The sequence below is a fragment of the Enhydra lutris genome, unplaced genomic scaffold (genome assembly GCF_002288905.1).
Source record: "Enhydra lutris kenyoni isolate GAN:26980312 unplaced genomic scaffold, ASM228890v2 scaffoldscaffold18, whole genome shotgun sequence".
Classification (NCBI taxonomy): Eukaryota; Metazoa; Chordata; class Mammalia; order Carnivora; family Mustelidae; genus Enhydra; species Enhydra lutris.
The window spans coordinates 32,862,487-32,878,673 of NW_019154102.1; the positions used below are offsets into that span (position 1 = coordinate 32,862,487).

At 42.4% G+C, this 16,187-nt stretch overlaps 1 protein-coding gene across 2 annotated transcripts in view; it reads right to left on the minus strand.

Moving 5' to 3' along the window:
- Positions 1 to 3,664: 3,664 nt before the first annotated feature.
- LOC111148033 (succinate-CoA ligase alpha subunit) overlaps positions 3,665 to 16,187 on the minus strand; it is a 32,998-nt gene continuing 20,475 nt past the window's right edge. For both annotated transcript variants that reach the window (XM_022504390.1, XM_022504391.1), the window contains 5 exons: positions 16,130 to 16,187; positions 12,856 to 12,939; positions 11,165 to 11,316; positions 5,470 to 5,658; positions 3,665 to 3,907 (listed from right to left, as the gene is read on the minus strand). In XM_022504390.1, coding sequence (XP_022360098.1) covers positions 3,881 to 3,907; positions 5,470 to 5,658; positions 11,165 to 11,316; positions 12,856 to 12,939; positions 16,130 to 16,187 — 510 coding nt within the window. In that variant the 3' untranslated portion in view covers positions 3,665 to 3,880. The remainder of the gene's footprint in view (positions 3,908 to 5,469; positions 5,659 to 11,164; positions 11,317 to 12,855; positions 12,940 to 16,129) is intronic.

Consider the following 16,187-nt stretch of genomic DNA (forward strand, 5'->3'; position numbering starts at 1 on the left):
TTTGGAACCTTCACATCGTCAGTTCAATTTTCCCTTGAAAATTCTCATAAAGACGTGTGACATGAAGGACTGCACTCATGGGATGATCACGGAGTTCCCACTCCCCGACAAGTCTTGGGAGTCTGAACTCTGCACAGCAGGCTTTAGCATCAGAAAGGACCTACAGTTATGTCCATGTCCTCTAGAAGGCACACTGTACTGTTTGTGCCGTTGGTACGTTTGAGCTCCGTCTGTGTCTGACCTCCGGATGGCGTGGAAATGCTCAGAGATGGGGTGGTCCAGACCTTCTCTTCTGTTTCCCTAGATGCTTGTTATCATTCTTGTAGCTTATGTGATTCCTGCACAGAGACAAGCCAGGGTGCCCAGAACTCGAATGAACCGTGGCTTACCTGACCTTGTCACCTGGAGGAAATGCCAAATTCAACACTTCATCTCAAGTTTCCTCCTTTTCTATCAAGCCAGGGCCTCAGATGTCTCGCTGCTCAAGCTAGAAACCAACTGGATGTCTCATCTCTCATCCTTCCCTACCCCCGTAAGTCTAATGACTCACGGGTATTGTCCAGTTCACTCCTTACAGATCTCTCAGACCCAAGCACAGCCATCCTCATCTCTCTCTTTCTCTCCTGCCACCATTCTGACCCAAGAAACCCCCAGCCCTCAGCGGCATTAATGCAATAAACTGCTGACTGCTCTCCTGCATCCACATGGGATCCAGAAAGCTTTCTCAAAAATGCAGATGCTGCTACTTCAAACTCTTCAAGAGCTTTCACTGTTCTTGGAATACAGTGCAAAAGTCATAACTTGGGGGTGCCTGGGTGGCTCAGTCAGTTAAGCATCTACCTTCAGCTCAGGTCATGATCCCAGGGTCCGGGGACCAAGCCCCACATCGGGGGAAGCCTGTTTCTCCTTCTCCCATTCCCCCTGCTTGTACACTCTCTCTCTCTGTCAAGTAAATACATAAAATCTTTAAAAAAAATTATTAACTTGGCCTTCAAGATCTCTTCTCATTTTAATTCATCAGCTCAATTAGCTTCTCAACTAGCTTCATTGATGGCACATTTCTTCACCCTGGTCCATTCCAGAAAATAGAGGGAAAAGGAACATATTGTGGCATATCCAGGCAAGGAAGTAGAGGGCAGCAGTAAGTGGGAATGAACCGTGGACCCATGCACTGGCCTAGTGAACATCACAGAAATTATGCTGAATGAAAGAGGCCAACATAAAAGATGGTGCACTAAAGATTCCCTTCATATAAATGTCTAGGACAGACACAAATAATATAAGAATACAATATACCTATCGGGTAGGCTAGAATGGAACCTTCTGGGAGGTTGGAAACGTTCTGTGTCATGAGAAGGATGTGGTTATACAGTTCCATCCATTTGTCAGATGTCTTTGGTTAAGATTTATCTGTTTCAGCATAAGTACATCTTGCCTCCACAAAACATCTGTAACAATAGCACTGGGGGCATTGCAGGAAGGTGTGACTGGAGGTACAGCTCATAGAACAATAGCAGGATAAGAGCAGAATGCTGATAATTTCCAAAGCTGGGTGATGGGTAGAAGGGGCTCCTTATTTTATCATAATTGTTTTATAAATGCTTCAAAGTTTCTGTAACAATAGTTTTTAAAAACGGACTGGCAGAGTGCCTGGATGGCTCAGTTAGGCGTCTGACTGCTGATTTTGGCTCAGGTCACAATCTCAGGGTCTTGAGATTGAGCCCTGCGTGGGCTCCGTGTTGGGCATGGAGCCTGCTTAAGATTCTCCCTCTCCCTCTCCCCGCTCTTTCAAAAAAAAAAAAAAAAAAAAAAAAAATGCACTCGGGTCACGAGTGGGACTTTCATTCCTGGCTTGGTAATAATGAAGTCAGAGAAAACAGAACCAAGTATCTCTCCTGCTGCTGTTTGAGCTGCTGGGACCAGAGGTGGTGGCAGTGGCCGGAAGGGAAAGATGGTCAGGAGGAAGTGGTTTCACAAGGCCCTGGGAGGGATGGAGAGAGGTGTGGGATGGGGAGGATGGGGCTGGGAGAGAGAAGAAAGGGTTAAGAGGGCACTGAGCTTGCTGGTGTAGGCAACAGGAACAGAGCTGTGAGGCAAGAGGTGTTGTCTTGGGGTAGACGTTCAGGGGACAGGACGGGGCTGAGCCAGGCCCAGAGCTGCCTGGAATCAGGAGTGGACACTCAAAAGCATCTCTTCCAGTAGGGTCACCTGCCCCTCACCTGAATTGTGTTCCTATCACAAAGCCTCAGTTAGACAAAAGAAGGCAATATTTACCTCGTAGGGACCTTGGGGTGGGGGTGCCAACCAAGAAGACAGGAAGTGCCTTCCTCCCTGGCCATGGGTGTCAGCCTGGGCTGCCCTCACTCAGGACAGCAGGAGGCAAGTTCAGTTTAGGAGCAATGCCAAGCCCCAGGCGAGCCCACCACATGTAGAGCAGCCTCACATATCCCATGAGGTACCCTGTGGGATGGGGCTTATCATCCCCACTTTCAAGATGAGTGAACAGCTATGAGCAGGAACTGAGGACCATCAGACCCAAAGCGCATCACCATGTGTCCCTTGGTCCAGGCAGAATCCCTTTGTGCCCTCAGCAGCCTGTGCGTGGTCATGGGAGTTCCAAAAGCATCTGTCTCCCCTGCCCCCCAAATTCTCCTCCAGCCCCTCCCAGGGGTCACTGCCCCTGGAGACGCAGCAATCCTTTACCTCCTCAAAGTGAGCTCTTCCCCTCTTGCTGCCCCTGCCTGGGCACTCGGCCTGCTGCATGACTGATACCTTCCCAGCCTCCAGGTCCCAACTCATAGCCTCTCCCCGGGAAGGCCTCCCCCAGACAGTCTTTCTTCAGGGCCTTCTCCCTAATCCTATGTTTGTTTCCTTCAGGGTAGTTACACAATTTGAGAATACCCACTGGAATTGCTTCTTGTTAACAAGCTCCCTTCTAAACTGAAGTAGGATGCCTAACCATTTTCCCCGAGTTTTTTGCAGCAGATGTCTTAAATCTCAAGCAAAGAATAGCAGGCTTTGGAGGGGGAAGGGGACAGCCCTCTGCAGAACCACAGAAAAACACAGCACTACTCCAAACCTTCCATGTCTCAGCTGAAACACAGGTGAGCTTCTGCCTGGAGTCCAGCTGGGGTTGCTGCTGCCGGCGGCGTGGACAACAATGAAGCTGCTCATTACGTGCTCTAATCCTCACAACTGCCCTTCGGGGGCGCCTGGGTGGCTCAGTGGGTTAAGCCTCTGCCTTCGGCTCAGGTCACGATCTCAGGGTCCTGGGATCAAGTCCCGCATCAGGCTCTCTGCTTGTCGGGGAGCCTGCTTCCCTCTCTCTCTCTCTGCCTGCCTCTCTGCCTACTTGTGATCTCTCTCTGTCAAATAAATAAATAAAATCTTAAAAAAACAAAAACAAAAACTGCCCCGCAATACAGTGCCGTTAGCCAGACCCATGAGAAAACGAGGATTCCAAAGAGAACTAAAGTCACTCTACGTCTGAGATAAGGAGACCACTCCCACACTGACATTTTTACAGCTTCGTTCTCTCTAAAGTTTGTTACGCTGTTCTCTACAGAGCCCATTAAACCCCACACAGCTCCCCCCACACACCTCCATTTCTCCCACCCTCCCTCTTCCCCGCCTCATCGGAACACTGAAAAGCTGCAAAGGCATATTCAAATCAAATGGTAGGTTTATTGGCTGTCTGTTACACAATGACGTGGAAACATCTCAATTTAGGACGTTCCGAACCTTATTTTGGCTTCCTGCTACTGACAGACCAGCGACAGGCACATGGGCTGACAATGGGGGACAAGAGAAGCAAACCGCTGCTGCTTCCCATTTCCATAATGATTCATTCCACAGGGTTAGGGAACTTCTGTTTCCTTTTTCATAGCATCTTCCTCTTTTCAAACTCCTTCAGAAAGAGAAAGGCAGAGAAGAGAGAGAGGATAAAAAGATTTAAGACTCAAATTACATTCCCGGTCAAAGTGATTCTGAAACCTCTTATCTTTAGGATCCTTTGAACAACCAAAAATTACAGAAGTGAAATGTACCAGGCTGAGGGTGCTTGAACACAACAGAACAGCTTTCACATTGGACTGTGTCAGCTGGAATTTCACGAACCTAGATGTACAGCCTCTACTTTATGTCTCCCAAACACAAAGGTCGAGAGGCTGTGAACTGTACTTGTTTTTCTGCAGCAGTATTATTATTAAGAACTGACAAACCTGACTACTTATGCAAACCCTAAAAGGCCACACATGAACCACACTGGACTTTTTAATAAGGCAATGGAAACAGCTTTGCTTAGTTTATCCAAGAAAGAGCCTAAACGCTGATTCAGTTAAGATTTGAACAGAATGTCAAGCACCTCTGAAACATCTGAAAAGGAAACAATACTGAAAATCACATCGCTCTAGATTGAAATTAGAATACAACTGATATGTAGTTGCCTGCTGCCACTTACTGGAGCAAAATGGTATAATGCATGTGTCCAAAGTGAAGGAAAGAATTTGCTTCACCCTTTTCCTGCCCCCACCCCGCCCCACACACTCACTAACCACCCAGAACTATGGCACATAGTGTCTTATTTCAAAAGACAGGATCAGGCAAAGATTCAATAAAACAAGAAGCGAGGCAAGGGCAAAAAAGATGGAGCCAAAACATGGTTCCCTCCTGGGGATACAATTTATGCCTGTTCTCAACATGCTTATAATGTCTGGTTTTTGCTTTGCTTTTTTGTCAAAGCTATAACAGTCATAAAAATAAAAAGAAAGAGAGCCTTAAATGATCACTTAGAGACAGGCTAAAACTCATTGCAAAGAGATTACAGAAGATACCTAGTCATTCAGAACATTTTAAACTATTATGTTCTATTAAAAAAGGAAAAGCAAAGCTTATGATTAAGAAGTTGCTCCTCCATCCTGCAAACAATGGCATCCCAACACAGCCAGGGCCAGAAGCTACAGGCTGGAAACCCCCACCTTCCTCTTTTGATATCCCTTCCCTGCTCCCCATCAACACCCCCATCAACGCCCTCATCATCCAGGTTTCATTTCTTGTCACTCAGCCCCTCTCCCTAGAAACAGAAACCTATGAGATCAGGGTAGCTACTATCCCAAAGGCCCTCAATGAAAAAAATGAAATGCAAGGCAATGCCCCGCACTCCCCCCAAATGGAATTCATGGCACTTATGGCCTCTGAAATACGGTCCTGTAGATCATATTTTGCCCCTCACAAAAGAGCAAATTCCAAAATCGAAAGAAGTTAAGTTCTTTAAAATCAGAACGTTATTCCTGGTCATGCCCAATTAGGGCCCTGGGACATGAATGGAGCTGCTAGAGACTGTTAAGCTATACACCAGAAAGAAAGAGACAGTAAGGCCCAGAAGAAAGGACCACGGTTTCTGGGCATCCAGTGTGGCCCGTGCTACAATGCCTGTTACTTCAGAGCGCTCAGGCCACGGTTAGAGCTCACCTTGTAGATGGTGGTTCCCAGCTGCGCAGGAGACATGCTGACCACAACGCCCGCGCTCTGGAGTGCAGAGATCTTCTCTTTGGCTCCACCTTTTCCTCCAGCAATAATCGCCCCTGCATGACCCATTCTCCTGCCAGGAGGAGCAGTTAAACCAGCGATGAAGGACACCACAGGCTTGGCCTTGGGACCCTGGAAAGTGATATTTTAAACATTCTGATGAAGAAGTTGCCCAAAACTGGACTTCAAATTCAGGGCCCACCACTCATCCTCACTGAGAAAATCCATACACACATGAAGCTGTAATTGAAACCACTGCATTCACCTTTGAGATAACTTTTCATATGAACTTGGGAAAACAATCCTGAGCAAAGTTTTTGTCTAGATATTAAACGTCAACTTCACTGGCTACAAGCTATTTTACCAACATATATGTGATTCTTCTATTTGAAAAAAAAAAAAAAAAGCACACTTTAAAACATGTTATGTAATTTGTGATAATAATAACTTAAGACACTAGATTAGGTTGTTTTATTTCAACCTGAATTTATGTCTTAATTCATTATTAGTTTACCCATAATAAATTTGCTAGAAGGAAGAAGATGAGGTGGTAAGGTATACTGGAAAAGATGCAGGACTGGAAGTCACCAGATTCAATTTGCTGTTGACTAAAGCTGGTTGACCTTGGACAAGACACATCAGCTCTGTAAACCTCTGATTCCTCATCTATGAAATGAAATAGCTAAACCAGAATGATGGCCAAGGGTTCCCTTCTCCTCTGAAGTTCTATGAAGTCTAAGGAAGATCAGGACTAGTTTTATTTAATAAAAATCCATTCTAATATGCAAACTCTATGTAGATAAAGAGCACTATGCTAGATTCTGAGGCTAAAAATTAAAAGCCACATGGGAAATATAAGGATTCCTGTGCTCTAGACTTAAAATACAGTTAAAGAAATAATATATTGGGGTGCCTGGGTGGCTCAGTGGGTTAGGCCTCTGCCTTCAGCTTGGGTCATGATCTCAGGGTCCTGGGATCGAGCCCTGCATTGGGCTCTCTCCTCAGCAGGGAGCCTGCTTCTAACCCCATCTCTCTGCCTGCCTCTCTGCCTACTTGTGATCTCTCTCTCTCTCTCCCTCTCTCTGTCAAATAAATAAATAAAATCTTTTTAAAAAATAATATATTACTGATTAGTTAAGAGATTACCAAAAATTTTTTTGAATCTGTGTCTAAATTTCACAGTGAGGGAAAATATCATGTTCATCATAGGAGTCCAGAGGCAGCAAGGTATCCAGAGAGGCCTGTACAAAGCAGAACTGAACACAAGCAGAACCTGAGTGCCTTCATTAGGTACCATCACCCTCCCCTCAGCCAGCAATTCTCAAATCATTTGGTCTTAGAACCCCTTACCCTCACAAAAACAATTGAGAATCCCAAAGAACTATTTTTTATGTAGATCATATCTGGTATTTCCTGTATTAGAAATGAAAACTAAGTGGGGCACCTGGGTGCCTCAGTGGGTTAAAGCCTCTGACTTCGGCTCGGGTCATGGTCTCAGGGTCCTGGGATTGAGCCCCATGTCGGGCTCTCTGCTCCGCGGGGAGCCTGCTTTCTCCTCTCTCTCTCTCTGCCTGCTTCTCTGCCTCTGTGATCTGTCTCTCTGTTAAATAAATAAAATAAAAAAAAATTTGTTTTTAAATAAAAAAATAAAAAATAAAAATAAAACTATTTTTAAAAACATTCTAGTAAGAAGTGTGGCATTATTTTACATTTTTCTAATTCTTGAATGTCAAATTTAACAAAAGGCAAATGGACTCTGATATCTGCTTTTTGCATTCAATCTATATACAATATGTTATTTTGGCTGAACTAAGAGAAAATCTGGACTCAAACACATACATGGTTTGAAAAGGGGAAGAATTTTAATAGCCTGTGGATATTCTTCTTTGATACTACACAAACCTCTTCAAGTCGTAATTTCTTAGGGTTAGTTGCAATGTTGGAATCTGAAACCATAGCAATGTACTTTCTGTCCTTTGCTATTTTAAAATCCATGGAATGTATCTTTTTTTTCTAATATTCATTAGACGAATAATACAGGATTACTGAGTTATGCACATCTTCTAAATGCTGATACATTTCATTATTCAATATCAACAAATCATAGTCATCATTATCAGGTTCAAAGTCTTTAGTAGGAGGAAGTGATCAAGTTCAGTGGCAGAAACAATTTTCTGATTTATGAATATTCACTTGATAGCTCAAATTTTATCAGTCAATAAATACTGTAAATAGTTTTCCTTGCTATGGCAGGTTCACTCTGTTCGTTTTTGAGAAAAGGTCTGCCAAATACCCCAGTCTGAACAACTAGTTTGCTTGCCAATTTTCCTGAGAGTAAATGGTGTTCCACGAAAAAAACAGCTAGTCCATAGCTCAATTGGGAAGGTGCTTTACCTCCCACTTCATCACAAAATACGGACTCATGGGTTAGGATTTAATAAAATTAACACTTTTTACGGCTTCATCAAGGACATTCTTAAAGAAAAGTGGTTTGGTTTTGTTTTTCTAACTCTATGTGCCAGTGAATGATTAGAACAGTTGCTTCCACTGCCCAGCTCTGTGGTATGGTGCCAGCATGCCAGGTTCTGCGTGGGCTGACACTGCTTACTCCAGCCTCATCTCCCACCATTTCTCCCTGCTCTTTGTCTTCCAGTAATTCCAGGCTGCTCCGCCTCTGCTCCTCTGCAGAGAATGTTCTCCCCACTCCTTGGACACCTGGCCAATTTCTACTTAACTCTGAGACCTGGATCAAGCCTCCTCTTCCCCAATAAGCCCTTCTGACTCTTCCTCCTACCGTCTCCACAAACACCCTTGTGGAAACCATCTTCTGTTCAGGGATGTCAAAGCTGTGCCTTCGACAAGGTCCAACTATTACACTAAGTACAGCGGCTGTGACTCATTTCCCGCGTGTTCCCCTCCCAAACTATGAATTCCCTGAACACAGGAACTATGTTCTCACTTATTTCCATATGCCCAGCACCAACAGTGGTACAGAATTCAAAAGAGAAGACTCTACAAGTCACTTATTCATTCACTCGTGGGCTCTGGAGAGTTATGAACATCCCGTATTTAAATGGCACTAATTTCTACTTGATCCCTTTGTCTCCATACTCACAGAAAAAGAATACTGTACTAGAAGGAAATAAGATTTCAATGAACCTAGAATGTCAGACAAGTTTATATTCTGTCCTATGAACAAAGGAGAGTCACTTGAAATTTCTTAAGGAGAGAAAAATAAAATTAAAAAGACTATGAAGAAGTATGATCTGAAAACAGGATACAGAAATGATGAGAAACAGACCAGTTAGGATGATGTCAGTATAGTCCAAGCAGAGGCCCAGGGCTGGTGACCCTTTTCCTGAATCCCTGCATTCTGATTCCAGAATCCTGAATTCTGATTCCTGAGCCCTCCATGATGCAATGAATGAATTATTACATGAATGAGTCAGACCTGGGATGGATCCCACCCTTAGTTCATTTGCTGTATACCTACCACTGGCAAGTCATTAACCTCTCTGTGCCAGCTGCCTTATTCATAAAAGGACAAAACACCTTACCCAAAGGGTCAAGATTAAACAACACCAATTTTACAAATAAGTATTGTCATAATGATGATAATAATAAAAACAGCAGTGGTGGCAGCAGATAACACTACTAAGTATTCACTCTGTGCCAGGGACTGTGCTAAGTGTTTTATGTCACGTGTTCAACCTAGAATCTTGTACACCGTAGGCCCTTAATAAAAATTCGCCCCAAATCAAAACCACAGTGAAATACTACTTCACAGCAGTCAGAATGGCTAAAATGAACAAGTCAGGAAACGACAGATGTTGGCGAGGATGCCGAGAAAGGGGAACCCTCCTACACTGTTGGTGGGAATGCAAGCTGGTGCAGCCACTCTGGAAGACAGTATGGAGGTTCCTCAAAAAGCTGAAAGTAGAGCTAACCTATGACCCAGCAATCGCACTATTGAGTATTTACCCTAAAGATATAAATATAGTGATCTGAAGGGGCACGTGCACCCGAATGTTTATAGCAGCAATGTCCACAATAGTCAAACTATGGAAAGAACCTAGATGTCCATCAACAGATGAATGGATAAAGAAGATGTGGTACATATATACAGTGAAATACTATGCAGCCATCAAAAGAAACGAAATCTTGCCATTTGCAACCACGTGGATGGAACTAGAGGGTATTATGCTGAGTGACACAAGTCAATCAGAAAAAGTTAATTATCATATGATCACTCTGATATGAGGAATCTAAGAGGCAGGTCGGGGGCGTCGGGGGTAGGGAGGGAAAAAATGAAACAAGATGGGATTGGGAGGGAGACAAACCATAAGAGACTCTTAATTTTAGGCAACAAACTGAGGGTTGTGGCAGGGGGAGGGTTACAGTGGCTGGGTTATGGACACTGGGGAGGGTATGTGGTACAATGAGTGCTGTGAAATGTAAGCCTGATGATTCACAGACCTGTACCTCTGGGGCAAATAATATATTATATGTTAATAAAAAAATAAAATTTGTCCCACAGGAACTAACCAGGAAAAGGAAAACATATGCCAAATGAAATAAAATATATATGCTTAGCTTTCTCCACTAAATTCTAAGCTACTCAAGGGATCCAGAGTTGAGCCTAAATACATTTTAAAATTTACCTGAATATAGCATAATGTCATATTAACCCAAATCTTTCCTAAAAAGAAGTCAATTTTTACTTGAATTTCAAACTTTATAGCTTCTCTGAATTTAAGAGACTCTAGTAACATTTTACCCCAAACTCCTGACAATCTACTTTATTCTTTCCGTATCCACCACTTACTGGTGTCTAATGTGTAAAGGGAATGGGTTGGTCACCAAGGTACAACAGTCCCTGTCGCCCCAGAGAGAGGCTAGAATGGGATATTAAGCATACCTCGCAGAGGGAATGAGCAAAGGCAAGTGAGAATGAAAACAACTGGAAGGTCAGGTGGGACATGGATGTGAAGAAGAGAGCCAGAGAGGTGTCTAGGCACTAGAATACCATGCTAAGTCCACACTTTATCCTATGTGTGGTGGGAAACTGTCACGGTTTAAAACCAGGCGGTAAGAGGCGCCCATGTCTGAGTTTCAGAAGGGCAGACAATCTGGGTGGCCGGAGCAGGATGGCCTCAGAGAGAAGGAAGGGGTGGTGGCGGGAGTTGAGATTTTCAGGAAGAAACTACTGACATGGTCCAGGGAAGAAGACGGTAGTTTGAACCAGAGCAGAGGGATGAATTACAGACACGCTCTGAGTCTCAACATACTACTGAGGATAGAGCTTGGTAAACAGGTGGAAACAGGAGAGAGAGAAGTAAAAGATGCTTCTGAGGTTTCTGCCTTGGAAACTACATGAAGTATGATGTTTATATACAAGATCCATTCACACTAAAGGAACCGGCCACGGAAAGTACACCCAGGGAAAAATTAAGATGAGAACAAACAGCAGAAAGACCAAGAGGACAGAGAGGAGGAAGAAGGAGCGGAGGCGGCTGGTAGTCTCTGCGATAGCCACGGCAGGAGAGTGAGATTCAACAGCAGCATTGCCCTGACAAGCTCACCAAGTGCCAACTGTGTGTGAAGAGCTACATTTTTCCAAACCCAAACCCAAACTCACTGAATTATGTTGCTTCAAAAATTCTGCAGCATTTTCTTCTGCATTACCACCAATTTCACCAATTAATATGATGCCTTCTGTGGCTGGATCATTCAGGAAGATTTCAAGGCAGTCAATAAAATCCGTGCCATTAAAAGGATCACCCCCAATGCCTGAAAAAGTCAAAGAATACCAACATCAGCTGAAAATTTAAGGATGAATCTTACAAATTAGGCCAGGAAATGTTGTTTCAACTCATTTCTTACTTTGTCTACCGCTCTCACCAATGTTTTAAGATGCATCATCACTCTTGCATTTAATATTTTAAAAAAATCACAAAGTGCTACGTTTATTTCTGTTCCTGATTATTACATGAATGCTAAATCGTAGCTGATTTCGGATATTCACAAAGACAACCTTCTTTTTGTTTTTGCTCTTTCATCAAGCTTCCTTCCTCCCACGAAATTAACCCCAAACAACTCTTTTAAAATGGGCATTTTAAGAAAAAGTGTGTTTATGTTGCAAGCAAGGAAGATTGTCTCTTCTCTAATTAAACATTTTACAAATGTCTTTGCACAAAGTAACTATAAGATGTGGCGCATTGCAGAGAAACCACACGCAACTTTTAAGACACAAGTCCCAATGAGAGACAGAGTTGAGGGTACACTGACCCCTCTTCCCTTAGATCCAGGGTGAGTGAGACCACAAACACACACATTTAAGGCAGGACTGATCTCCTACTTCTCAATGCACCTCTGAAGAACGAAGCCGAGGAAGAGAAGCAGCATTTATTGAGTGCCAACTGTATGTCAAGTACATGCCCCAGCACATTTAGACCTGCCACTTCCTAATTCTTCCAGCCTCTCTGTGAAATAAGCATTAGTATCAGCAACTTACAAATTAGAGACAGAAGCTGGAGAATATGAATTTTGCAATTCTGTTCCAAACCTTTTCTTATTCTCCATCACACTAAGTTACTCTGTGGCTAAGATTATACTTTGTACATAGAGAAGCTCAATTACTATTTCCAATATTGATTTTATGGGGCTGAATCCTAATAAAAAGAGTCCAGGGCTCTATTTTATAATTTACTATATGAGAAGCTATTTTTTAAAGTCTTTTTACAGTTACTCTAAAAATTTGAAGATATATTTATAAAAATGAGAAATCTGCCTCACTTCTAGCAACTTTTAAAAGTGGTAGGCAATATAATGTAGCAAAAAGAGAAGTTCTGGGGATCTCAACTGTAGATTTTTCTCACGACTAAAGCTGTAATAGTACAACTTTTCAGCTCACAGGTGCCTCAGGGTTGCCTTAAGAATGAGATAACAAATGGCAAAGAATTCAGTAACTAGGAAGCACTGAATGATAGCTTACAGTAACAATGATAATTATAGTAATCAAAGCCCTAACATGAAGAAATATTTCTTCATTACAAGCTAAGGAAGTGATGTTTTCAGGCACCAAGGCTCTTCAGGGCACGTGTCCCACGATGCTTGTTCCACAACAAGCAAGTCAAGCCTTAGACCATGAATCTTAAAAATATAGGATGGTGCCTCACACTGAGACTAAGTAAATTTAAGATCTTAACATCTTTTTTAATAAAATGGTTATCAAAACCTCCTGCAAATAACCAAAACAATAATTATTACTGTACTCATTCAATGAAGTTACTGCATTATAATAACATGATTCTATCAAAAATCTCTTACCAACACACAAAGACTGCCCCAATCCAACTTGTGTCGTTTGGTGAACCGCTTCATAAGTCAGGGTGCCAGATCTGGACACAATACCTTAAAGGAAGAGAATTTTAAAGTATCAGATTGTGTCCCTATCATAGTCTATCATGTTACAGATACAAGTACATAAAAGAATCCATTCCACAATTTGTCATCCAAATCAACAAGTGTAAAATCAGTGCATAAATACCTAGCTTCTCACTATGAATTCGAGTGTACATAACCAGACTGTCTGCACCAACTAATCAAACTGAAAGACATGTGTGTATCTTGGCACTGCTAGTACCCTACGGAATGCTGTTCGATTGCCCTCTTAGAACAACGCTGCTTCTCCCCACTCCTGTGTTCACAGTACTGAACACAGATCCTACACAGAAGGAGCTCAATACTTACCTGAACGGCTCAAAGCTGAAAACCCTTCAATGGAATACAACCTTCCTCTTAAGCAAAACCTAATTCCAATAGTTTTAAGGCCATTCAATCACTGGACCCTAATTCATGACAAATGACAATCACTACCACCATCCCCCATCTGTCTCATTCATCAGTTCTGTCTTATTGTCTAAGCTTTCTCTCCATCTACACACTGTCTCCTTACTACAGTCCTTCCTCTGTAGGACATTTCATAACTGAGAAGATTGGGTAGGTAAATACCTACCTACCTCTGTATTCAATACATTTAGCTTTGTTTAAACAAAGTATAGTTGGTAATTTCTTAGTTGTACATCTTGTGTATGATTGTCTAGTCTCCTTTCCACTCTTCCTACTTGACTCTTGTGGTACGATTATGGTCTAGGTATCCACTCAACATCCTAGATTATTGGGAAAAACAACTATTTTATTTATTCTAGTCTGGTGATGGATCAATGTAATAACCAGTGAATACCAGGATGTTATCATTCTTCTAAGGGGCTTTCATCTGATTATATAAATGATATGTAAATTACATAAATGCAAACTGCATACACTGAAGGTAACGAAAATCATGTTTTTAGGGTAGTTTACTCCTGTCATTCTTAAAGTATATATAGTAAAAAAGGCTAGCACTTAAAAATACCTATTCACAAGGATACTTCTGCTTCTGAAAAGTAGAATTACTTTCCTCTATTCTTCCTGTTAAGTACAACTAAAAACCCTGGGCATTATATGTAAAATAAATACAAGAAATCACTAAGAGATAAAAGGAGGCAAAGTGGCTAGGGACCTCCAGACTAGAGGAATGAAACACTGGTGAGTTCCCGGGGTTTCCTTTTGCTTCATGCATCCCAGATACAGAGCGAAAGCCAGCATCCCACAAACAGAAGGGTACAGGAAAAAAGTTTACCCCAAAAGCCTGCTCACTCTAGCAAAAGAACCAAGGACAACCTAGCAAAACAGAGAACTTTTTTTTTTTTTTAAAGATTTTATTTATTTATTGGAGACAGAGAAAGAGCACAAGTAGGTAGAGCGGCAGGCAGAGAGGGAAAAGTAGATTCCCCACTGAGCAGGGAGTTTGATGTGGGGCTCAATCCCAGGACCCTGGGATCATGACCCGAGCTGAAGGCAGACGCTAAAGGTTAAGACGCTTAACCAACTGAGCCACCCAGGCACCCCAAAACAGAAAACTTTTGAGACAATAACCACTCTGTACTAACTTAACACTACAGAAAATAACTGTGCCTCCACCCTCACTCACATGGGCAAAGGCCAAAGGGATTCCGAGACCTCTAGACTTAGGAGGCTACACTGAGGCACCCCAACATGCCAGCCAGGTTGGTGAAAGAGAAGGTCAAGTAGGCAGTCAGGACTTTCTTTTTTTAAAACTATTTTTTTTTTAATATTTTATTTACGTATCTGACAGAGAGAGATCACAAGTAGGCAGAGAGGCAGGCAGAGAGAGAGGGGGAAGCAGACTCCCCGCTGAGCAGAGAGCCCAATGCAGGGCTCGACCCCAGGACCCTGAGATCATGACCTGAGCCGAAGGCAGAGGCTTAACCCTCTGAGCCATCCAGGCGCACCAGGACTTTCATCTATGCCAGCCGATAATGAGCTCCTCTTCACCCCCACAATGTTAATTTGGTTATTTCCTTGAGGAACTAAACAAGAATTTTCGCTAGACATTTTGAGAAAGTTTGTGATATCCTACAGGGCAAAGTCACTGAAAGACCAGATTATAGAAAGACGAACAATAAAAATATTCAAAGCATGTATATATACTTAAAAGGACTTACATCCAGAATATTTACAGAAGCCCTCGCTACAATCAACAATAAAAAGACAACCCAATAAAAAATGTGCAAAAAACTTGAACTGATAATTCACAAAAGAAGCTATATAAATAGCCTATAAGCACACGAGACAGTGCTCTACATCACTAGTTGCCAGGGAAAGTCAAATGAAAACCATGAGACACCATTTCACTCCTAGCAGAATGGCTAAAAATAAAGACTGAGAATACTAAATGTCTGCGAAGATATGGACTGGAACTTTCATATACTGATGGTGGAAATGTAAAATGAATAGCCACTTCACAGAACTACTGGGCGATTTCTTTCTTTCTTTCATTTATTTATTTATTTATTTGACAGAGATCACAAGTAGGCAGAGAGGCAGGCAGAGAGAGAGGAGGAAGCAGGCTCCCCGCAGAGCAGAGAGCCCGATGTGGGGCTCGATCCCAGGATCCTGGGATCATGACCTGAGCCAAAGGCAGAGGTTTTAACCCACTGAGCCACCCAGGTGCCCCTACTGGGCGATTTCTTAAAAAGTTACACATGCTTCAAACCTATGACTTAGTGATTCCATTCTTAAGAATTTTACCCAAGGGAAATGAACAGGTGTCCACTGAAAGACCTCTACACAATTGTCACCTTAGCCTTATTCATAACGATTCAAACCTGGAAACAACCCAAATGCTCATCAACAGGAGAATGAACAAACTGTGGCAGAATCACACAACAGAGTATTACTTAGCAGTAAAATGAAATAAACTACAAATACATGCGAACACATGGAAGAAACCATAACATGCTGAGCAGGAAAACAATCTTCAAAAACTCCAAAAAATATCTTCATTGACTCTGCAGAATTATTATGGATTCTTAATCTCATCCAACGCAGGATACAGAACTGATTCACTACAGACCTCCCTGGTAAATTCCACTACGGTTAATTAAAATAAATTACATTTGCACTGTCACAAATTCTCTTGGTGAATTTTGAGCTTAGGGCAAAGAATTTTTTTTTTTTAAATCTATAAGAAACATACCAATTCTTCCTTTCTTGTGAATATGGCCAGGCATGATGCCGATTTTGCATTCTCCAGG